This window comes from Dama dama, chromosome 24 (genome assembly GCF_033118175.1).
Source record: "Dama dama isolate Ldn47 chromosome 24, ASM3311817v1, whole genome shotgun sequence".
NCBI classification, from domain to species: Eukaryota; Metazoa; Chordata; class Mammalia; order Artiodactyla; family Cervidae; genus Dama; species Dama dama.
Genome location: NC_083704.1, coordinates 17147111 through 17171320, shown reverse-complemented (window position 1 = coordinate 17171320; position 24210 = coordinate 17147111). Strand labels below are relative to the sequence as shown.

Sequence of the window (24210 nt, the reverse complement as noted above, 5' to 3'; positions counted from 1 at the left end):
TATATTAAGATGATCAAATCTTTGTCATTGGACAGAGCACAATTTAAAGCAGATAACTACCATAACCCACCTGTCCAATTTACTAAATAGTTCAAGAAAATCTGTGCGATAATTAAATGACATAGGACTTGGAACATGTTTCACCCCTTCATCCTAAACTAGGAGCTCCCTACTGGCGTGGTCCGCTCTCTTATTCATCCCCGTACCCCCACAGTCCAGGGGACCACACAGGAACCTGTACATAGAAGGTCTCAGTTCATGCTGAGTGACGGAGTCAATGAATGGGCTGACAGGGAATGAACGATGGCCTCACCAAGGCCTGGGTGAGGCTGTGGCTCTGGGAGGCCATGCTGTCTCTCCACACTTACTGCCCACTCTGGATCTCAGACTCTGGCCAGGGCAGGAAGCCCATCTGACTCCTCAGCCCTCCTAAGCGCGGTCCCAGCCTCAGGTGGACCTCATGGGCAAAGATGTGGGTGCTTCTCCTGCTCACGGGACCCCTCCTGCAGGAATCCCAGGGCTGCTGGCCAATGCAAAGGCCCATCCTAAGCTCAGCGGGCATCACCTTTCTACTTGGTGAGACCTGTGAGGCTGAGGGCTGGGTGTTGGAGGACAGCAAGCCTGCAGGTGGGGGCCAGGGTGGAGGTCCCTGTGCCCCAGGCCACCTGCCCGCGCTTACCGTGCAGATGAGGCTATCCCAGTACTCCCCCCACATGTTGGCACAGGCAGTGAGGTCGATGCTGAGCTTCTGGTGGGCACCCAGCATGCCCTGGGAGAGGTGGGGGAAGAAGGCTGCTCCTTTCCCGTGAGACAGCATGCTTTCCATAAACTCTGCAATGAGACCCAGGAATTGGGATGCAGCCCCCCAGCCCTGGGCAGGAAGGAGGTCCCAACCCTCAAGTGTCAGCAAAGCATTGAACCAGACAAGCCTCCCTGCAGTCTCTCCCTGGTCCGCCGAAAGGGACCCTCCTCCTGCAAGCCTGGGGTCCAGGGTCCGGCCTCTCTCACCTGCCGTGAGGCCTAGTGGGAGCCCTCACTCCTAAGCCACCAGCCACCACCCATCCCAAATCAAAGCCAGACCCTGTGCCAGGCCCTCTTCCTTAGCAAGAAGGTGGCCGTTATCGAAAGAGGGGGTGCTGTTCGGTGGAAGCCATGGCCATCTCAGGGACCCGGCTAGAAAGGATGCTGAGGAGTGACTCTGGACCACCAGGGTCCCCTTCCTGCAGCATGTGGCCCACATCCTCAAAGGCCCCCAAAAACCCTGCTCTGGCTGGGCTTGGGCTCTTACCCCACTGCTCGCGCTTGGCCAAGAGCTCCTGCATCCGTGCCGTCTTCAGCAGGGCGGGAGGCATGTCGGGGCTTGACAAGAGGGGACATGGAAATCGCATCAAGCCATCCAGGCCCTTGCCCAGACCTCAGCCATCTCCCCAGGCAACCAGCACATCCCCCACCCCCCCACCCCTGGGTTCCCAGCAGAGGAAGGTGGCCCTGCTTCTCTCCCGTGGAGAGCCGGTCAGGGCTCCTCTTCACCTCCACCTGTGGTCTTTGCTCCCTCGGCACCCTACCACCTGAAGCATCTCAGTAGCAGGCTGCCTGCCAGTCTCAACAAAATGAGGAGTGCTCCGGGGCAGGGACCCCTGACCTGTAGGCTCTGTGCCCTGCGGACCCCGGGATGCAGACCCAGTCCAGACTCCCGGCCTTTGCCCAGCCTTCTGCAATAGGCCGTCTCCAGTCTCCTGCGGACATCTATCCCGCCATTGCACATGCTAACTTTCTGCAGTTGACACATTCATGGCTAGGGAACTGTTCGTGGCAGCCCCCACCCCCAGCAGTCATAAGTTGCCCCCCACTGCCCCTACCTTAGGAGACCTGAGGGGAGGTGTCTACAGTGGGGTGTCGGCAAGCTGAGTTAACTTCTGGGATATAAATACTTCCAATGTGATTGATTTCAAGCTACAGCTTTGCAACGTGCCTCACTCCACCTCTACCCACAGTTGCCTCCACCTACAGTAACCTCTTCCTCATCCGAGGGCCCCAGGACCACCTGGTCTATCCAACGCCCTCGCCTTGGCGGCCCAGGCTGACCAGAAGGGGCCACACACCCTGCTTTCCTCTCGAGGCCTGGGAGGCGGGCAAGCAGGGCCCCCTACTCCTTGTGTTTGGCCACATCTACGTGCGGAAACCCTCCTCCGCCGACTCACACCCACCGAAGCCACACGGAGGCCAGCAGGGCAACCCCGGCTACGACCTCCCTGGGAACAGTCACTGAAAACAACCCGACTTACGGGCTGGGTTTCTGGCTCAGGCTGTTTACGGGGCTCCCGAAGTACTCAAACTCGAGGGTGAAAGGGGTCTGGATCGGGGAGCAGTTGGTCAGGAAGAGCTGGCGGTTCACGCGGGTCCGCAGGGGCACTGCCGAGCCGAAGTCCAGGAGGAGCGTCTCGGGGTGGCCCGGCCACAGCTCTGTGCTGGGAGCACTGCCCAAGCGCACAGGCACCAGTTAGGTGCCACCCTCAGCTCTGCCCAGCCAGCTGCCCAGAAACCAGGCTCTAAGCCCTCCTAAAAGCGCCACCCCACAGATGCACCCTCCTTGCCAAGACCGGTGTCCCCTGCCGCTGGCTCTCCCAGGCCAGGAGCAGGCCGCGTGTCGCCCAGCTGCCCACAGCCCGTCCCCTGCTGTTCCCCCGCACCATGGACACCCGGCCCCTGGAGTATGGAGAACGACCATCCGGAGGGCAGGGATGGGGCGTTGGGGATCTCTCCCCACGGAGTTCGTGAGGGGCCTTCTCCTGGCTGTGGGAATCAACTGGAAGAGGCTGGTTCCACAGCGAGGCCGCTCCTCTGAACGGCCGCCCCAGCCCGCAGGCCCGGCCCTGGGCTCACCTGTCGTCACTCTCCTCCTTAGAGACGCCGATGGCTACCTGCAGTCCCCGGGGCTTCCCTGAGATGCCCAGAACCAATGGCTCCCTCATGCCTGACACATCACAAGGGAGGGCCAGGTCGGTCACTGCTTCCTGCAGGGAAGGTCACCGGGGGCGTGTCACTGCGGGTAAGACCCCGGGTGGGCCGTGGCAGAGGGGCCTCAGGCGGCCTCCTGCGGCACAGCTCAACCCAAAGGCCTTGTCCAGGCTCATCTCTGCGGAAGGGCTCCCAGCCCCTCCGATGGGCCACCATCCCCAGACCCTCAGGAGGCCTGGCCCCTTCCTCAGAGCTCCTGGCTGTGACTCGGCTCCCAATATCTGAGCGTGCCCCCCTGAAGGAGACCCCCGCCAAGCAGATCTCGGGAGAAGCTGCACATTTATTCCAATGAAGCTGCTATCACAGAAGTCAAACCCTTTCTGCATGAGGTCTGCTCTGGGCCAGGCCAGGGCCCACTCATCTGTGACCCTCGAGATCAGACTCAGCTGTGGAAGAAAGCCCCACGTCCCCATGCTCCCCAAAGAGGTACTGGGACCTGGGTCTGCGAGTCCCTGTGAGGAAGAAGCTGCTTTTTCCACAAGAACTGCAAACAGATAGCTGGTAACCACCCCCAAGGACTGAGTATGTTCCGCTCGATGACCTTCCTGTGGGCTGAACCCAGGAGAGGCTGTGTCCTTCTTCTGAGGAACTGGGGCACTGCTCAGACTCCCCTGGGGCACCCAGCACAGGGGCATCTCTGGGCAGGTGGAAAGATGGGCTCACCTGTGCCACAGAGGATGCCTGGTGAGGGCTAAGGGTGGTGCTCAAGAGTTTCAGGGCCTATCCCTGCCTGCTCCAGCCTTCCTGACCCCGTGTTCTTAAGAGAGCAGGCCCAGCAGGAATGGAACCCCAGACCCCAGTTCAAGAAATCTGCTCCCCGCTTTGGCCCAGGACAGGGGTCTGAGGCAGATCTCCCGGCTGGCAAGGATGCAGAGAGCCGGGGCCTCCCGGGGCAATGCAGCCCCTGGCTCCACACTCACCAGGGTATGCGCAGTCAACTCCAGGCTGAGCTGGCGCTCCTCGCTGGGGCCCAGCGTGCCATGTCTCGGGGAGACTGTCACTGTGCAGACATCTGCTTGGAGCCCCAGGAGCTGGCAGACACACGGGCAGGTCAGGGGCTGGGCTTCCAGGATGGACCTGGGTCCTGACAGAGGGATCAGGACTGCTGCATGCTCTGGGGAGGCTGGCTGACTGGGGGCCCTCAGTGAGACCAGCAGGCAACAGTGCTCCCAGATGGGGATAAACCACAGGTCCCTTCTCCTCTTCTTGCCTAGGCTAGATGGACCTCACGCCTGTCAGGGGGTTGCCTGGACTTAACAAAAGGCTGCCCTGGGAGGCGCAGGGTGATGGGGAACAGTGGGTAGCTGGCTTTGATGCATGCAGACGTGTCCTCATCTCCCCTGGTACACGGGGCAGGCTACAGAGTCGGCCCCCGGGGGCAGTGATCTATTCTGGGTGGTGTCTGGGGGGCAGGGTGCCCCTCAACATGGGCCTCTGGGGTTGAGAGCTGCAAGGATGGGGCCCGACGGAGTGGGCTCACGTACCTTGCCCCAGTGGAAGCGGGTGGGCAGGAGCGTGCCATTGACGAGTGTGATGGGCATCTTGGTGGGCACGCCCAGGTAGAGGTTGGTGACCTCCACCTGGCTGCTCCGCAGGTACACGTAGGGCTCCTGCACCTCAGCGTACACAGGAAGGTGGCTGGAACACGGGATAAAGGGCATACTCATCAGAAAAGAAGTATAACCTACCCATGTGCAGATGACATGATAGTCTTTGTAGAAAATCCCAAAGAATCTATAATGTTAAAAACTCTTAGAACTAATGAGTGAGTCAGCAAAGTGACGGGCTAAAAATCAACACATAAAAATCAATCACATTTTTTTTGGCAGCACCAGGTGGCTTGTGAGATTTTGTAGTTCCCCAACCAGGGGTCAAACCTGCCGGGCCCCCAGCAGTGAAACAGTATAGAGTTTTAACTAGTGGACCACAGGGAATTCCAAACTCAATCACATGTTTACAGGCTAACAAGGAACAGAAGTTAAAAGTATAATTCCACTTACAATTGCTCAAAAAATTGAAAGAGACAAATATCTAATTAAACATATACAGAATTTGTATGCTGAAAACTAAAAAACACTGATGAAAGAAATTGAAGATGACAATAAATGGAGAGGCATAAATCATAATCACAGATTAACAGACTCAACATATATGTCAGTTCTCCCAAAAATGATCTATTAGGTTTAACACAACTCTTAACAAACTCCGAGCCATGATTTTTGTAGATATAGACAAGTTTACTTGAAAATTTATATAGAAAGATAAAGGACACAGACTAAAACAATTTTTAAAAAGATTAATAAAGTGGGAAATCACTGGATATTAAGACTTCCTATACAGCTACATCAATCAAGGGAGTGTGTTACTGGTAGAGAGATACACAATAAATCAATGGAACAATGTAGAAAACCTAGAAACAGACCCACCCAAATATGTCTGAGGGTATTTTTTTCCTTATGTAAGGAATGGGGATAACATGTATTTTGCTTTTAATTTTTTATTTTGAAATAACTGTATATTCCCATGCAGCTATAACAACAACAAAAATACAAAGGAATCCAAGTGTACTCTTCCCCCAGTTTCCCAACAGTAACCGCTTGCATAACTACAGCACCATGTCACAAGCAGGAGACCAAGATGGATACGGTCCAGCAGTCTTACTCAGACCCCATGAAGTTGACATGCACTAATCTGTATTTACTCCTACACAATTTTATCACATGTAGATACCCATGACAGCACCACAGTCGAGACACAGAATAGGTCCATCACAAGGATGTCTTCATGCTATCTTTTCGTCTTTTTAACTTTCTCCCTGGATCCATTTTTTTGCCATAAATTTCTGAGTCTTGTTCACTTTGTTCAATAATTAAGGACAAATAAATCTCTGCGATCTAAGTCACCCTGGCAATCTTCAAGAGTATCAAATAAGAATGAACTTCCTTAGCAGGCTACTGGTTAAGACTCCACATTTCCAATGCAGAGGGCGCGGGTTCAGTCCTCGTTGGGGAAGATCCCACATGCTGCAAGGTTCAACCAAAAAGTCAAAAAACAACAACAACAATAACAAAAAATCAGAAAAAATATCAAATAAGAAAAAACTTGTCCCTGTAAAAGCTGGAAAATATCTTTGAAAATGAGGCTTAACTGCAGTTATAAATACAAACATCTAACTACAGAGTCCCAAAATACACGAAGCAAAAAATGATAGGACTGAAGGGAGAAATTGATCATTCAAAAATAATGATTAGATGGCCGGGCAAAAAGCACATGAAAAATAATTCACTAATTATTAGGGAAATGCAAATCAAAACTACAATGAGGTATCACCAGTCAGAAAGGTCATGATCAAAAAGTCTACAAACAGTAAATTGCTAGAGAGGGTATGGAGAAAAGAGACCATCACCCTACACTGTTGATGGGAATGTAGACTGGTATAGCCACTATAGTGGTATAGCCACTAGAGAGAACAGTATGGAGGTTATTTTAAAAACTAAAAATAGAATTACCACATGATCCTGCAATCCCACTCTTGGGCTGGAGAAAACCACAATTCAAAAGATACACGCACCCTAACGTTCACACCAGGGCTATTTACAACAGAGAGGACAGGGAAGTGAATTAAATGTCCATCAAGAGAAGTGAATGAAGATGCGGTACGTACATACAAGAGAATATTACTCAGCCATAAAAAAGAATGAAATCCTGCCATTTGCAGCAACATGGATGCTAGAGATTGTCCTACTGAGTGAAGTAAGTCAGACAGAGAAGGAAAAATATATGATATTGCTTATATGTGAAATCTGGAAAAAAAAAAAAAAGACTACAAATGAATTTATTTGCAAAACAAAAGTAGAGTCACGAATGGAGAAAGCAGATTTCCGGTTATCAGGGGATGGGGTCGGGGATACACTGGGAGGCGTGCCTGACACAGACACTACGATCTATGAAACAGGTAACTAGGAAGACCTGCCGGAGAGCACCGGAGCTCCACTCAGCACTCCGTGGTGGCCTACGGAGGAAAGGAACCTAACAAAGGAACGGAGTGGGTGGACCTGTAACTGATTCCTCTGCTGTACGCCTGAGATTAACACAACACTGTAAACGTAGACATTCCAATGAAAGTTCAAAAAAAAAATGATTAGAGATTTCAGTGCCTCATTTTAGTTAGTGGACAGAACAGGGAATCCCTGGGTGGTCAGTGGTTAGGGCTCTGTGCTTTCACCGCTGAGGGCTCAGGTTCAATCCCTGGTCGGGGAACTAATATCCCACAAATTGCACGGTGTGGCCAAAGGTAAATAAACAAATGAAAATATGTGTAAGTTAAACAACGCACTCCTAAATAAGCAAGAAGTCAAATGAATAAAATTTTGGGCTTAAAGTACAAAAATCAGTGTAAAATACTACATTAATTTTAAAAAAAGGACAAAGGACATGGTCATTTCAAACAATGCAGAAAAAACATTCAATGAAATCTAACATTCTTTCATGAGGAAAACCAGCAAACTACGAACAGAAGGAAACTTACTCAGCCTGATAAAGGACACCTACAAAAAGCCTACAGTTAATATTGGACTTAAAGGTAAAGACTGTTTTCCTTTTAAGATCAGGAACAAGGTAAGGATGTCCACTTTTAAAAAATATATAACATTTTGTTCAATGCAGACATTAACTTCATCTGTATATTTTAGAACCAGGGTGAGGATTCCCACTCTTGCCTCTTCCATTCAACACTGAACTGGAGTATTATTAGGTCTTATTAGGCAGGAAAAAGAAAAGAAAGGCAGACGTAAAATTATCTCTAAATGCAGATGACACAATCTTCTATTTAGAAAACCATTAGAAGTAACGCATCATCAAGGTTGTAGGGTACAAGGTCAAAATACAAAAAACTATTTGTATTTCTGCACATTAGCGATGAATAATCATACAGTGTGACTAAGAAGAATCCATTTCCAAAAGTATCGAAAATGACACAATCCTTAGAAATAATTTTAACAAAAAAGTATAAGACTTATTCACTGAAAATGACAAAACATCACTGAAAGAAATGAAAAATGACCTAAATAAATGGAAAGACATTTCCTGTTAAAGGATGGGAAGACTGAATATTGTTACGAGGGCAATACTCCCCAGACCAGAATGCAGATTCAATATACTCCCTATTAAAATCCCAGCTAGGTCTTTGTAGACATTGATAAACTGGTTCTAAAATTCATACAGAAATTCAAAGGACCCAGAATAGCCAAAACAATCTTGAGAAAGAGAAATGAAGTCAGAGAATTCATACTTCTTGATTTCAAAACTAACTCAAAATGGATCAGAGACCTAAAAATAAGAGCTAAAACTATAAAACTCTTCGAAGAAAACATGTGAGTAGATCTTTCTGACATTAGGCGATGGTTTCACAGGTATAACACCAAAAGCATAAGCAACAAAAGAGAAAAATACATAAATTGGGAATTCCCCAAAATTAAAAACTTCTGTGCTTCAAAGTACACCATCAAGAAAGTGAAAAGAGGGACATCCCTGGTGGTCCACGGGTTAAGAATCCGCCTGCCAATGCAGGGGACAGGGATTCAATCCCTGGTCTGGGAAAATCCCACATGCCGTGGGGCAGCTAAGCCCCTGTGGGCCCACGTGCCCAGAGCATGCGCTCCGCAGCAAGAGAAGCCACTGCAGTAAGCAGCCTGAGCCACTGCTCAGAGTAGCCCCCGCTCGCTGCAACGGAGGCCCAGCGCAGTCAAAAACAAATGAGTAAATCACACACACGCACACACAAAACCAGTGAAAAGACAATTCTCAGAATGGGAGAAAATATTTGAAAATCATAAGAGACATGGATATAAAAAGAACACTTAACCTAAAAAAAAGAAAGAATACCTGCATCTCAGTAACAAAAAGACAAATAACCCTATTTTTAAAAAATGAGCAAAGAACTCAAGAGATAGTTCTCTTGAGTTCTCCAAAGAGGATCTACAAATGGCCAGTAAGCTCCTGAAAGATGCTAAGCATTATTTGCCGTAAGGGAAATTCAAATCAAATCCTCAGTGAAATATCACTTCACATACACCAGGATGAGTACCATTAAAGAACTGTTGTTGTTTAATTGCTAAGTTGTGTCTTTTGCAACCCCAAGGACTGTAGCTCACTGTACTCCTCTGTCCATGAGATTTTCCAGGCAAGACTACTACGGTGGATTGCCATTTCTTTCTCCAGGGGATCCTCCTGACCCAGGAATCGAACCCATGTCTCCTACATTGGCAGGCGGATTCTTTACCACTGAGCCAGCAGGGAAGTCCACCATTAAAGAAGAGATGGTCACAAGTATGGCTGAGGAAGAGAAGAAGTAGGAGAGCAGGGGGGAGAAGGATGGACAGTAGGCTGGGATTGACAGCTATCATATTTGTCCCATGTGTCATTATTATAATGAGATATACTATAATGTTAATATCATGACCTATTTGTGAAAAATTTTGAACATAGAACAAGGAAGCGAATATAATGCTATTCCAACGAGAAAAAAACTAAAAGAAAGGGTGTAGTCAGACTAAGTGATAAAACAGAGAACAAAACTATTACTTAAGACCCCTGGAGAAGGCCAAGCAGAGATCCCTTGATGCAGTATGCAGGGCAGGGTGGGCTGAGGGGAGAGAGCAGGGAGGTATACCCCAAGGAGTGCTGGGAGATCAGTGCAGCTGGTTCAGCTAGGTTAGCTCCCAGAGCTCAGGCATTATGCCTGTGGAAGACTGGTAAATCCTGCAGCAGGAATTCCCCCACCCCCACCCTCGATGAAGAATGTAGATGTGGCCCTGGAGAGAGGTCACTGCAGATCCTGCAGTAACACTGGGCCTCCAACCTGTTTTAGACAGAGAATGACCAAAAAGATCTTGTTTATGAAGGAAGGAAGGGACTGACTCGTGAAGCTGGCCAGTATGGGTTTCCTTGACTGCTTGTCCTGCGTTGTCTTTCTCAAAGGCCCCTTCCTCTAAGGTTATTCCGGAAGCCCTGAGGGTACTCACACACACTTCAGTCCTGGGAGGAGGATGCCCTCCACTCCTACACCCACTTACCCAGAGGAATCTGATACCACCAGCTCTTTATGCAAACCAACTTCCTCCTCCAGAAAGGCAGGAGCGGGCAGCCAAGGATTATCAGATGTAGAAGAAAAACCCAAGACCGAAGGATTCCAAACCAAAATGTAAGGAAACACAAAGTTCCCTTGGGGTAACTTAAGAGGGCTTTGTAAGACAGTAACAGACAGACAGATCCACTTGACTACAGAGTTCCAAAGAATAGCAAGGAGACATAAGAAAGCCTTCCTCAGTGATCAATGCAAAGAAATAGGGGAAAACAACAGAATGGGAAAGACTAGAGATCTCTTCAAGAAAATTAGACATACAACGGGGACATTTCATGCAAAGATGGGCACAATAAAGGACAGAAATGGTATGGCCCTAACAGAAGCAGAAGATATTAAGAAGAGGTGGCAAGAATACACAGAAGAACCATACAAAATATAGATCTTCATGACCCAGATAACCACGATGGTGTGATCACTCACCTAGAGCCAGACATCCTGGAATGTGAAGTCAAGAGGGCCTTGGGAAGCATCACTATGAACAAAGTTAGTAGAGGTGATGGAATTCCAGCTGAGCTATTTCAAAACCTAAAAGATGACGCTGTGAAAGTGCTGCACTCAATATGTCAGCAAATTTGGAAAACTCAACAGTGGCCACGGGACTGGAAAAGGTCAGTTTTCATCCCAATCCCAAAGAAAGGCAATCCCAAAGAATGCTCAAACTACCGCACAATTGCACTCATCTCACATACTAGCAAAGTAATGCTCAAAATTCTCAAAGCCAGGCTTCAACAGTATGTGAACCGTGAACTTCCAGATGTTCAAGCTGTATTTAGAAAAGGCAGAGGAACCACAGATCAAATTGCCAGCATTTGCTGGATCATAGAAAAAGCAAGAGAGTTCCAGAAAAACATCTGCTTTATTGACTATGCCAAAGCCTTTGATTGTGTGGATCACAATAAACTGTGGAAAATTCTGAAAGAGATGGGAATACCAGACCACCTGACCTGCCTCCTGAGAAATCTGTATGCAGGTCAAGAAGCAACAGCTAGAACCGGACATGGAACAAAGGACTGGTTCCAAATTGGGAAAGGAGTACATCAAGGCTGTATATTGTCACCCTGCTTATTTAACTTATATGCAGAGCACATCATGGGAAACACTGGGCTGGATGAAGCACAAGCTGGAATCAAGATTGCCGGGAGAAATATCAATAATCTCAGATATGCTGATGACACCACCCTTATGGCAGAAAGCAAAGAAGAACTAAAGAGCCTCTTGATGAAAGTGAAAGAGAGGAGTGAAAAAGTTGGCTTAAAACTCAACCTTCAGAAAACTAAGATCATGGCATCTGGTCCCATCACTTCATGGCAAATAGATGGGGAGACAATGGAAACAGTGACAAACTTTATTTTTTTGGGCTCCAAAATCACTGCTGATGGTGACTGCAGCCATGAAATTAAAAGACGCCCTTTGGAAGGAAAGTTATGACCAACCTAGACAGCATATTAAAAAGCAGAGACATTACTTTCCCAACAAAGCTCCATCTAGTCAAGGCTATGGTTTTTCCAGTGGTCATGTATGGATGTGAGAGTTGGACTATAAGGAAAGCTGAGTGCCGAAGAATTGATGCTTTTGAACTATGGTGTTGGAGAAGACTCTTGAGAGTCCCTTGGACTGCAAGGAGATCCAACCAGTCCATCCTAAAGGAAATCAGTCCTGGGTGTTCATTGGAAGGACTGATGCTGAAGCTGAAACTCTAATGCTTTGGCCACCTGATGCGAAGAGCTGACTCATTTGAAAAGACCCTGAAGCTGGGAATGATTCAAGGTAGGAGGAGAAGGGGACAACAGAGGATGAGATGGTTGGATAGCATCACTGACTCAATGGACATGAGTTTGAGTAAGCCCCAGGAGTTGGTGATGGACAGGGAAGCTTGGCATCCTGCAGTCCATGGGAGTCGCAAACAGTCGGATACGACTGAGCAACTGAACTGAACTGAACAGATAGCTACAGAAAAGGAACACTTCACAAACAAGAGTTGGAACAGGGGCATCCATCAGAGACCGAGTTAGTGATCTGCAGGGCCAAGGACATATCCCTGTGAGGAGAAAAACCCCGAGAGAGAGAGTATACAAGGAAATGCTTAAATCCATGCACTACAGATCCAGCTGGACTATGGTAGCTACTGTTTTTACTGTCCAGCAAGCTCTCCCAGTGCTTCTTTTGGAGCCAGATTCTCCCCACTGAGGAGCATGGAGGGGGCGGGGACCAAAGAGATCCAATCAGATTATATCTCTGGAGAAAGTGATTTCATTCTTCATGGAGGCTATTAAGCTGGGAGTGCGTGAGCCTGGAGCTCTAAGTGGCCCCCTTCCCTGAGGAATTGTGGCCAATAGGGGAGAGAACAGCCAACAAAGAGAGAGGAGCTGTGTGGAAGGATGGATGCAGGAAGAGGGAAGGAGGGTAGAGAAGGAGCAAGAAGTAGAAGCCCAGACAAGAGGCTGGCGCCCCTGGATTTGGCAGGGCAGGAATGGCCAGGTATGTGAGCCAATGGTTCCCCTTTCCTGCCTAAACTGATATATTTCCATCACTTGCAGCTGTAAATATTCTGACTAACACAAGGTCCTTTAAGAAGAAAGAATACAGATAAGAAAGGAAATAAGCAGAGACGAGAGAATAAAAGGCATTGATTCTCCCTGAGGAGAAAACGGACTTAATCTTGTTTAAGGACCAGGAGGAACCGTGCGGTTACAGCTGAGTGTGCAGAGACTCATCCTGAGACCCACGACAGTAGTCGTGGGAAAGCATATTTGAACGAGACACTGCAGGGACTTTCTCCCTGTTGCTGGTTCAAGTACAGTCTGAAAATATCTGCGACTGTGAGGGTTTGGGGTGATTGGTAGTCTCACTGCCTGGAGGTGAAAGTATACACTGGCACATTCTCTTCAGAGGATACGTCAAGTACTCATGAGGATCTAAAACAAGCAGTTAGGTGTTTTTATCACAAAATACACGGCGAAACAAGTACAAAACAAACACACAGTTTAAAGATATATAGAGAGATTAAAACAATAATAATGAAAAGAACATCTGTGTTCCACCCCCGTCCAGTTTAAGAAGCAAAATATTACCGCCGGTCAACTTAAGAAAATGAATATTATGCTTCAAAATAGTTTGAGAAGGGGTGGGAAGAAGTGGATGAAGCATGTGGATGATACAGTATTTGCAATGATTTGATAATTGTTGAAGGTAGATGATGGATACACAGGGGCTCATTATCAGACAGGAGGTAGATAGGTCCCCCTGAGGGTAAAGCAACTGGAGATTTATTCCCTATGGACTGAAACTCCAAGAGGAGACTAGCAGGACAATTAACGGAGGAGGCTGGGCCCTGCTCAGACCATATACTTTTCATTCCTGAAGTCAGGAGACCTCCCTGACCACACATGCACAGAAAGGCTCCTTGAAGGTCAAAGGGGAATGACGCTAACCTAACATTGAGCCCTGCCCGGAGCACATATTTCTCATTCCTGAAGTCAGGAGACCTCTCTGACCACACATGCGCAGAAAGGTTCCTTGAAGGTCAAAGAGATGCGTGCACGCACATGGAAAGATCCTGAGATACACCAAACATGAACCAGGCACATCAGAATGATTGGCCCCAGGAAACCCAGAAGAAACACCCCATAAAAGTAACTCAAATCATCATGAGGGCACGACTCAGGAACTCAGGACCCTCTGAGTCTGCTCTTGTGTCTTATCCACATGTACTGTACTCTCTTACTAAATACTTTACTTGCTTCACTACTTTCCATCTCTGTGGAAATTTTTTCTCAGAGATGAAGGACCAGGGCCCTTGTCACTCTAGTGGCTAGGATCTGGGGCTTTCACCGATGCAAGCTGGGCTCAATCTCTAGCTGGGAACCCAAGCCCCGGTTCCAACTTGTTCCAGACCAAGGTCACCAGTGTTCAATTATATTATCCTATTAATATTTTTATATATTTAATAAATTTTCCATAAGAAAAGAAGGAAGGAGGGAAGGAAGAAGAGCACGAGGGAGGGAATATCATTAACAACCTTCAAAACCTCCAGTGTGTTCCACGCAGAACACTATGGTATTTCGTTCATTTAAAATGCCACCTATTTTCGTTGCTGTTGTTCATTCGCTAAGTCCAGCTCTTTGCAACCCCATGTACTGTAGCACGCCAGGCTCCCCTGTACTTCACTATCTCCTGAAGTTTGCTCAAATTCATGTCCACTGAGTCAATGACACTATCTAACCATCTCATCCTCTGTCACTCGCTTCCCCTTTTGCCTTCAATCTTTCCCAGCATCAGGGTCTTTTTCAATGAGTCAGCTCATCGCATCAGGCAGACAAAGTATTGGAGCTTCAGCATCAATCCTTCCAATGAATACTGAGGGTTGATTCCCTTTAGGATTGACTGGTTTGATCTCCCTGCAGTTGAAAGGACTCTCAAGAGTCTTCTCCAGCACCACAACTGGAAAGCATCAATTCTTCAGTGCTCACCCTTCTTTATAGTCCCACTCTCACATGGGTAGACGACTACTGGAAAAACCATTGCTTTGACTATATGGACATTTGTCGGCAAAGTGATGTCTCTGCTTTTTAATATGATGTCTAGGTTTGTCATAATTTTCCTTCCAAGGAGAAAATGTCTTTTAATTTCATGGCTGCAGTCACCATCCACAGTGATTTTGGACACGGAGAAAATAAAATCTTACTCCTTCCACTATTTCCTCTTCTATTTGCCATGAAGTGGTGAGACTGGATACCATGATCTTAGATTTTGCTGAGTTTCAAGCCAGCTTTTTCACTCTACTCTCACCCTCATCAAGGTCTTTAGTTCCTCTTCACTTTCTACCATTGGTATCATCTGCCTATCTGAGGTTGTTGATATTCACCTGGAAATCTTGATTCCAGCTTGTGATTCATCCAGCCCAGCATTTCACATGATGTACTCTGCATAGAAGTTAAATAGACAGGGTGGCAATATACAGCCTTGGCGAACTCCTTTCCCAATTCTGAGCCACTCTGTTGTTCCAAGTCCATTTCTAACTGCTGCTTCTTGACCTGCATACAGGTTTCTCAGGAGACAAGTAAGGTGGCATTTCCAAGTAAGGTATTTCCATCTCTAAGAATTTTCCACAGTTTATTGTGACCCACACAGTCAAAGGCTTTCATGTAGTCAGTGAAGCAGAAACAGATGTTTTTCTGGGATTCCCTTGTTTTCTCTATGATCCAAGGAATGTTGGCAATTGGATCTCTGGTTCCTCTGCCTTTTCTAAATCCAGCTTGAAGATCTGGAAGTTCTCAGTTCACGTACTGCTAATGCCTAGCTTGAAGGATTTTGAGCATAACCTTACTGGCATGTGAAATGAGCACACTTGTATGGTAGTCTGAACATTCTTTGGCATTGCCCTTCTTTGGGACGGGAAAGAAAACGGACCTTTTCCAGTCTTGTGGTCACTGTTGAGTTTTCCAAATTTGCTGGCATACTGAGTGCAGCACTTTAACAACATCATTTTTTAGGATTTTAAATAGCTCAGCTGGAATTCCATCCCCTCCACTGGCTTTGTGTGTAGTAGTGCTTCCTAAGGCCCACTGAACTTCACATTCCAGGATGTACAGCTCCAGGTGAGTGACTACATCACTGTGGTTATCTGGGTCATTAAGACCTTTTTAATACAGTTCTTCTATATATTCTTGCCACCTCTTCTTAATCTCTTCTGCTTCTGTTAGATCCTTACCATTTCTATCCTTTATCATGCCCATCCTTGTGTGAAATGTTCCCTTGACCGGTCCGATTTTCTTGAAGAGATCTCTAGTCTTTCCCTTCTATTTTATTGTTTACCTCTATTTTTTTGCACTGCTCATTTAAAAAAGGACTTCTTATCTCTCCTTGCTATTCTCTGGAACTCTGCATTCAGTTAGGTTTATCTTTCCCTTTCTCCCTTGCCTTTTGCTTCTCTTCTTTCCTTATCTATTTGTAAAGCCTCCTCAGACAATCACTTTGCCTTCTTGCATTTCTTCTGCTTGGGGATGGTTTTGGCCACTGCCTCTTGTATGCACCTTCATCCATAGTTCTTCAGGCACTCTGTCTAACAGATCTTGAATTTATTCATCACCTCCACTGTGTAATTGTAAGGGATCTGATTTAGGTCATACCTGAATGGCCTGGTGGTTTTCCCTACATGCTTCAATTTAAGCCTGAATTTTGCAATAAAGAGTTCATGATCTGAGCCACAGTGATCTGAGTCACCTGGATCTGAAGCTCCAGGTCGTCTTTTTGCTGACTGTATAGGGCTTCTCCATCTTGGACTGCAAAGAATAAAATCAATCTGATTTTGGTATTGACCATCTGGTGATGTCCATGTGAAGAGTCATCTCTTGTGTTGTTGGAAGAGGGTGTTTGCTATGACCAGCATGTTCTCTTCATAAAACTCTATTAGCCTTTAACCTGCTTCATTTCGTACTCCAAAGCCAAATGTGTCTGTTACTCCAGGTATCTTCTCTTGACTTCCTACTTTTGCATTTCAATCGCCTATGATGAAAAGTATATCTTTTTTTTTTTTTTTTTTTGGTGTTAGTTCTAGGAGGCCTTCATAGAATTGTTCAACTTCAGCTTCTTAGGCATTAGTGGGTGGGGCACAGACTTGGATTACTGTGATTGGCCTTGGAAAGGAAGCAAGATCATTCTGTCATTTCTGAGACTACACCCAAGTACTGCATGTTGGACTCTTTTGTTGACTATGAGGGCTACTCCATTTCTTCTAAGGGATTCTTGCCCACAATAGTAGATAAAATGTTCATCTGAATTAAATTCACCCATTCCTGCTCATTTTAGTTCACTGATTTCTAAGATATTGATGTTCACTCTTGCCATCTCCTGCTTGACCACATTCAGTTTACCTTGATTTATGGACCTAACATTCCAGGTTCTTATGCAACACTGTTCTCTACAGCAGTGGACTTCACTTTCACCACCAGACACATTCAAAACTGAGCGTCATTTCCACTTTGGCTCAGCTGCTTCATTCTTTCTGAAGTTATTAGTAATTGCTGTCTGATCTTCCCCAATAGCATATTGGACACCTTCCAACCTCAGGGGTTCATCTTTCAGTGTCATAGCTTTTTGTCTTTTCATCCGTTCATGGGGTTCTTGTGTCTCTAACACTGCAGTGGTTTGCCATTCCCTCCTCCAGGGGACCACATTTTGTCTTGGGTGGCCCTGCATGGCATGGCTCATAGCTTCACTGAGTTAAGCAAGCCCCTTTGGCATGCCAAGGCTGTGATCCATGAAGGGGGCCACACATACACTCAACTAATATTTGACAAGAAAGCCAAGAATACCCTAAACAGACATTTCTCCAAAGAAGACATAGAGATGGCCAACAGGCACATGAAAAGCTGCTCAATTGTTGCTAATTATTAGAGAAATGCTAATGAAAACCACAATGAGGTATTACCTCACTTCAGAACGGCTATCACGAAAAAGTCTACAAACAGTAAGTGCTAGGGAGTGTGTAGAGAAAAGGGGACCTTCCTGCACTGTTGGTAGAAATGTAAATTGCTTCAGCCACAATGGAAAATATTATGAAGGTTCTTTAAAGAATAAAAATAGGGTTACCATATGATTCAGCAATCCCACTCCTGGACATGTATCTCGAGAAAAGTCTTACCTGAAAAGATACACACACCCCAGTGTTCACCGCAGCCCCATTTACAATAAGCAAATAAATGTCCATCGACAGATGAATGGATCAAGAAGATGTGCCACATACATGCAGTGGACTATTACTCAGCCATAAAAGAATGAAATCATGCCATTTGTAACAACATGGATGGACCCAGAGATGATTACACTAAGAGATGTAAGTCAGAGGAAGACAAATATCATATATCACTTATATGCAAAATCTAAAAAAAAATGATACAAATGAACTGATAAAATCAGAAATAGACTTACAGAGATAGGAAACAAATTTATGGTTACCAAAGACAATAGTAGGGGGTGGAGTGGGGGGGGGAGGATAAATTCAGTTCAGTTCAGTCGCTCAGTCGTGTCCGACTCTTTGCGACCCCATGAACAGCAGCACGACAGGCTTCCTTGTCCATCACCAACTCCCAGCCTCTACCCAAACCCATGTCCATTGAGTCGGTGATGCCATCCAACCATCTCATCCTCTGTCGTCCCCTTCTCCTCCTGCCCTCAATCTTGCCCAGCATCAGGGTCTTTTCCAACGAGTCAGCTCTTCGCATCAGGTGGCCAAAGCATTAGAGTTTCAGCTTCAGCATCAGTCCTTCCAATGAACACCCAGGACTGATCTCCTTTAGGATGGACTGGTTGGATCTCCTTGCAGTCCAAGGGACTCTCAAGAGTCTTCTCCAACACCACAGTTCAAAAGCATCAATTCTTCTGCGCTCAGCTTTCTTTATAGTCCAACTCTCACATCCATACATGACCACTGGAAAAACCATAGCCTTGACTAGACGGACCTTTGTTGGCAAAGTAATGTCTCTGCTTTTTAATATGCTGTCTAGGTTGGTCATACACAGTACTGTATATTAAACAGGTAAAGAGCAAGGACCTACTATACAGCACGAGGAACTATACTCAATATTCTGTAGTAAACTCTAATGGAAAAGAATCTGAAAAAGAATATAAATATATAAAAAAGAATATATATACACACATATATATGTACATATATATATGACTGAGTCACTTGGCTATACATTTGAAATTAACACAACATTGTAAATTAACTATTACTTCAATTTAAAAAAAATACTTAATGGGGAAAGGACACTCTCTTCAACAAACGGTATTGGGAAAAGTGGAAAACCACATGCAGAAAAATGAAATTGAACCCTCATCTTATACCACTTACAAAAACTAACTTGAAATGGATCAAAGACTTAAACATAAGACCTGATACTATAAAACACCTAGAAGAAAACACAGGGAACAAGTTCCTCGACATCTTGAGGAATGTTTTTTTGAATCTGACATAGAAAGTACTGAAAAACAGTAAGAGAAAAATGAACAAGTGAGGGACTTCCCTAGCGGTCCAGTGGTTAAGACTCTGTGCTTCCATTGCAAGGGGCACAGGTGTGACCTCTGTTTGGGATCTAAATCCTGCACATCACAGGCCGTGCTGTGCATCCCACCAAAATAAATAAAATAGAAAGCCTATACAAAATAATAAACAAGTGAGACTACATCAAACTAAAAAGCTCCTTGCACAGCAAGAGAAACAGTGAACGAAATGAAAATGCAGCCAACCAAAGCAGAGAAGTTTGCACACTGTGGACACAGAATGCGGTCTGCCATTTCAGTCAACAGAGGATGTTGCAGCCATCAAGCCAGCAGCCACTGTACCTGTTCCCAACAGTGCACCCTGAGTGGAATTCAGCATAGAATTCCTGAACCCATTAAGATGCACATCAAAGAAATTATTTCAATAAGCCTAGACCTTTGTGTCTTCCCATTGCCAGGCAGCACAGTGGTAAAGACCTCAAATTTAAAAGTGGGCAGAGGAACTAGACATTTTCAGAAAGAAGGCATCCAAATAGCCAACAGATACATGAAGAGGTGCTCAGTATCACTAAGCATCAGGGAAATGCAAATCAAAATCACAATGAGATATGACTTCATACCTGTTAGAACTGCTATCTTTAATAAGACAAGAGATAACAAATGTTGCTGAGGAAGTGGGGAAAAGGGAACCCTTGTTCATCACTGTTAGGAATGTAAATTGGTTCAGCCACAACAGAAAAGGTATGAAGGATCCTCAAAGTATTAAAAATAAAACTACCATCTGACCCAGCAATTCCACTTTTGAGTATATACCCAAAGGGAATGAAAACAGGATATCAAAGAGATATTTGCATCCCCATGTTTACTGCAGCATTATTCACAGTAGCCAAGGTATAGAAGTGTCTGTTAACAGAGGAATGGATAAAGAGAAGGTGGCTGTTGCATACAATGGAATATTATTCAGCCACAAGAAGGACATTCTGGCATTTGCAACAATGTGGATGAACCTTGAGGACATTGTGCTAAGTGAGGTAAGTCAGAGAAAGACAAATTCTCTATATCTCACTTATATCTAGAATCTAAAGAAGCCAAAAGAAAGAGAGTAGCACGGTGGTTTCCACCAGCTGGGGCTGGGCCAAGAAAAGAGATGCTGTTTAAGGGTACAAATTTCCAACTAACAGGTGAACAAGTCCTGGGGACCTAATGTGAAGTATGGTGATTATGTACAATACTGTATTATATACATCAAAGCTGCTGGGAGACTTGACTATTCTCACCACAGAAAGGAAAATGTAATTACATAACGCGATGGAAGTGTAAGCTAATACTTCAGCGGCAATCATGCTGAAATATATAAATGGATCAGGTCAGTATTTTCTTTTTCTTCTTTTTGGCTGCACTGTGCAGCTTGTGGGATATCTCAGTTCCCCAACCAGGGATGGAACTCGTGCCCCAGACAGTGCAAGTGTGGAGTCTTAACCACTGGACCCTCAGGGAAAAGCCTCAGGTCAGTACACTGTACACCTTAAGCTTACACACTGTAACGAGTCAACTGAACCTCAACAGAAGAAAATCTTCCAGGTATTTTGCATCCATTCTCCTGCTGATGAACACTGGTTGTTTCCAGCTGTTTTGCTGTCATTAACAGTCCAGCTATGAGCCTTCCAGGATGAGCGCAGGGCTCCCACTGCACACGTGTAAGCCTCTCTGCAACTACATCCAGAAGGACTAATGCTGGACCAAGAGTCCTGTCACCCTTTAAGCAGGTAACAAAACGTCGTCCCAAGCGGTTGCATTCCTGTGCATTCCTTGAGCACACATACACTAGAAGGATACACATACCCCATAATACTACTGGTGAATGATCTCCAGGTAATAGATTATGGATCTTTTTCATCTTTTGTAATTTCTAAATGTTATAATATAAACATCTTATCAATACCTTTAAATTCCAAAACATCTACAAATACGTAACTACATACGCTATAAATAAACATGCCATGAATATACAGCGTGTGTTGTACAGGCTCCCCGCATCCCCTTACCTCCAGGCCCCGTTCACCACCTCCAGCTCCAGGACGGTCTGCAGACGCTGGCAGCGCCGGGCCTCCAAGGTGATGCTCACTCTGCACTCTCCCAGCGGCTGTACTTGGCCGCTCGATGGCTCGATGTCGAAGGGAGACACCTGATGGGGAGAAGGGTGAGGAGTGGGGACTCTGGGAACTGCAGAACTGGGGGCTGGCCATGATCAACCAGGGTCACCCCCAAGCTGTGCCTCCCAGCTCCCTGAGCGTTTCCAGGGTGCGGAAGAAGACAAGTGGATGGGGGAGCACAGATGAGCAAGTGCTCAGGATGAAGAGGAGAAGATGATGAAAACTGAATCTCCGAGGAAAGGAGGTGGAAGGCAGAGGGAGGCGCCTTCGGTGTGGTTGCTCTGAGGGGTCTGCCCACCCCGCTGCGCAGGTGCGGGTCAGGAGCTGTGGCTCCAAGGAAGCCAGGCCAGGTTCCCAGACTGCGGCAGGGCCCAAGCTTCTACGTGGCCACAGATTTATCCTTGCACTTCTGTGTCTTCTCGGGACAGCCCCCTCCCTCATATCCTCTGCTTTAGTTCCTCTCTGAAACACCTAGAAAACAGTAACTGGTGCTCCTTTCCTAAGTTGTTTTACAGATGCTTAAACCACCACCAAACTGAAGAAGTTAACTACTTGATGACCATGAGCGCACAGTCCCCCATGAGCTGGAGCCTGAGGACTGACACTGTTAATCGTTGTGACACTACCTTGTCATCAACCAATCAGAGAACTGTGTACGAGCTGATCCCATACTCTATAACCCCCTTTCCTCACCTGGTCTTTAAAAACGTTTGGCTGAAACCCTTCGGGAGTTCGGGGCTTTTTGAGTGTGAGCCACCTGTTCTTGTCTGGCACCTTACAACAAACGCTACGCTTTCCTCCACCACCACCCCGAGTGTCAGTAGATCGGCTTTACTGCACGTGGATGATCAGGACCCAACTCTGGTTTTGGTAACACCCCTGTGATCCCTTCCCCACATGGTCACCCCCTCACCTAACCCCCCACTGCAGTTAGTTCACAGTTACCTGACGTGTCCACCTCCTGCCCCGTACCGGGTGCTAAAAGGGAAGGGAGAAGGCTCGGGGACTACAGTGCCCCTGACTGTACACCCCAGCACCCCTAGATGGGTCACAGTGGCTAGCAGGGTGTCACTGGGCATTGAAAGATCACAACCAGGAACAACATAACTTCTCTCTCCTCTCCTCCCTCCTTGAGACCAGACCATGAATGAGTGCAAGGCGCCTGCCTGCAGGGTGACCTGGCTGCTGCTGCCCTGACCCACCCCACCTCCCGCCACCTCGGCAGCGGCACTGTGCTGTCTTGGGCCCCGTGCCCTCTCGCTGCAGAGGTTTCACCGCCCAGGCACTGGGGAGTGGGGAGTAGGGCTGGCCTACACCTCAGGAAAAGGAGCTCTCCTCCTGAGCTTTGGGTCCAAGCTTAGCTGGGAAGGGAAGAGCTCCTTTGCATTCTTTGCTCATTGTTTTTCACATGCACTCCATTTCACACGGAGCCCAAGGTATGTGTGTGTGTGGTGGTGGGGGGCAGGCTTTGGTCTGCAGCTGGGTTTCTGGATGCTGACTTGGGCACATCCAACAAACCCCAATATTCTCAATATTACTTTTGAGAGCTCACAAGAATACAGTACAGCTCACAAGAATACAGTACAGACATTGCTACCAGCTTCAATTTGGACATAAATCTTAATACACCATGAAACTGACAACTACTTCAATTATAAAATGTAGTTATTCTTCACAGTGGGAGGAAAAACACAGACCAGGAATCAGGGAAACGGGATCTGATATGATTCTGCCACCTAGTAGCGGTGTGGCCCTGGGGAAGCCCCCAACCCTCTCTATCAAATGAGGATGTTGGCTGAGGTCCATAAGTTTGCAACTGTGCTCTGGGAAATCCCAGGGACTCCCCGAAGTCCTAGAGCAGGGGGGTGGGATGTGGGGAGGCAGGATGCCTGATCAGGGGGCCTCTGGTTCATACTCTACTGTAGATCTTGGGCTTCTGTTGAAGGTTTCATTTGAATAAAAGGTTATTGACAACACCTGCCCGCATCCCAGTTCCAGTCTCTGGTTCCATGAGCCAGGCAGGGGGACCAGTGAGCCCTGGGGGTAGCCAGCATTAACTCCAAGCCTGTGGAACAGATCCCTTGGCGATGGTTTTGTCCACTCGATGCAAAACTCTTCACTTCTCAGTTTCAGAGTGCCCAGTGGAGAAGCGAGGCTACCAGGTGAAGAAGAATAGCTTTCAAGGGGAAAGGAAGTGGGCAGCAGGAGGGGGGACCTGGGTGAGCTGCAGCTAGAGGGAGGCTCAGACCCTCTTGACCTGGCCAGAGTCTCACAGGTGCAGCGACCGCTCCCACATGTGAAGAGTGGGTGTGGTGAGCCAGTCATTTCCTCTGCCTGCTGGTGGTGTGGCTTGGGCTTGCTCAGGATTGAACATGGTGTTTAGACACGATGCCCTAATTTAGATGTTGACGGTAAATACCTAGCCACTTTCAATATTTTCTATTTTTAGGGAAAAAGGAAGCGTGCTATTTGAGAGGCCATGATTTTCCTTTTGGAGACGCTTTGGTTTGGGGCACACGCTCACCACCTGGCGGCCGGTCCTCAAAACTGCAAGCACGATCCTTGGGAGGCTGGGAATCCCAGCAGCGGCCCGCCCTTTCCCGGAGGCCCTGGAAGCTTCCCTCCCAACTCAGCTGCCCACTTTCTTCCTGACTCCAGCTACTCTGACAGAGGGAGAAACTCTTGTCCTATTTCTGTGTCAGAAGGCAGAGAGAGGAACAGGAAAATCCAGTTTTCGGGGTTCAGTCTGCTGTAGGAAGGATGGGGAATGGGGGGACACTACCAGGCGAAGGTCACCAGGCAGGCTATTCCTCTCCCAGCCTGAACGCGCCAGCTTGGGTGTCAAGGTCTCACAGCTCACACATCACGCCTGGGGGCGGGGTGGCACCACAG

At 46.9% G+C, this 24210-nt stretch overlaps 1 protein-coding gene across 1 annotated transcript in view; it reads right to left on the bottom strand.

Moving 5' to 3' along the window:
• DLEC1 (DLEC1 cilia and flagella associated protein) overlaps positions 1-24210 on the bottom strand; it is a 96997-nt gene that overhangs the window by 8005 nt on the left and 64782 nt on the right. Inside the window, exons 22-28 of the mRNA XM_061127795.1 lie at positions 21211-21350; positions 4503-4656; positions 3939-4049; positions 2884-3014; positions 2286-2477; positions 1289-1359; positions 680-831 (exon numbers count right to left, since the gene is read on the bottom strand). Of these exons, the coding sequence (XP_060983778.1) occupies positions 680-831; positions 1289-1359; positions 2286-2477; positions 2884-3014; positions 3939-4049; positions 4503-4656; positions 21211-21350 (951 nt within the window). The remainder of the gene's footprint in view (positions 1-679; positions 832-1288; positions 1360-2285; positions 2478-2883; positions 3015-3938; positions 4050-4502; positions 4657-21210; positions 21351-24210) is intronic.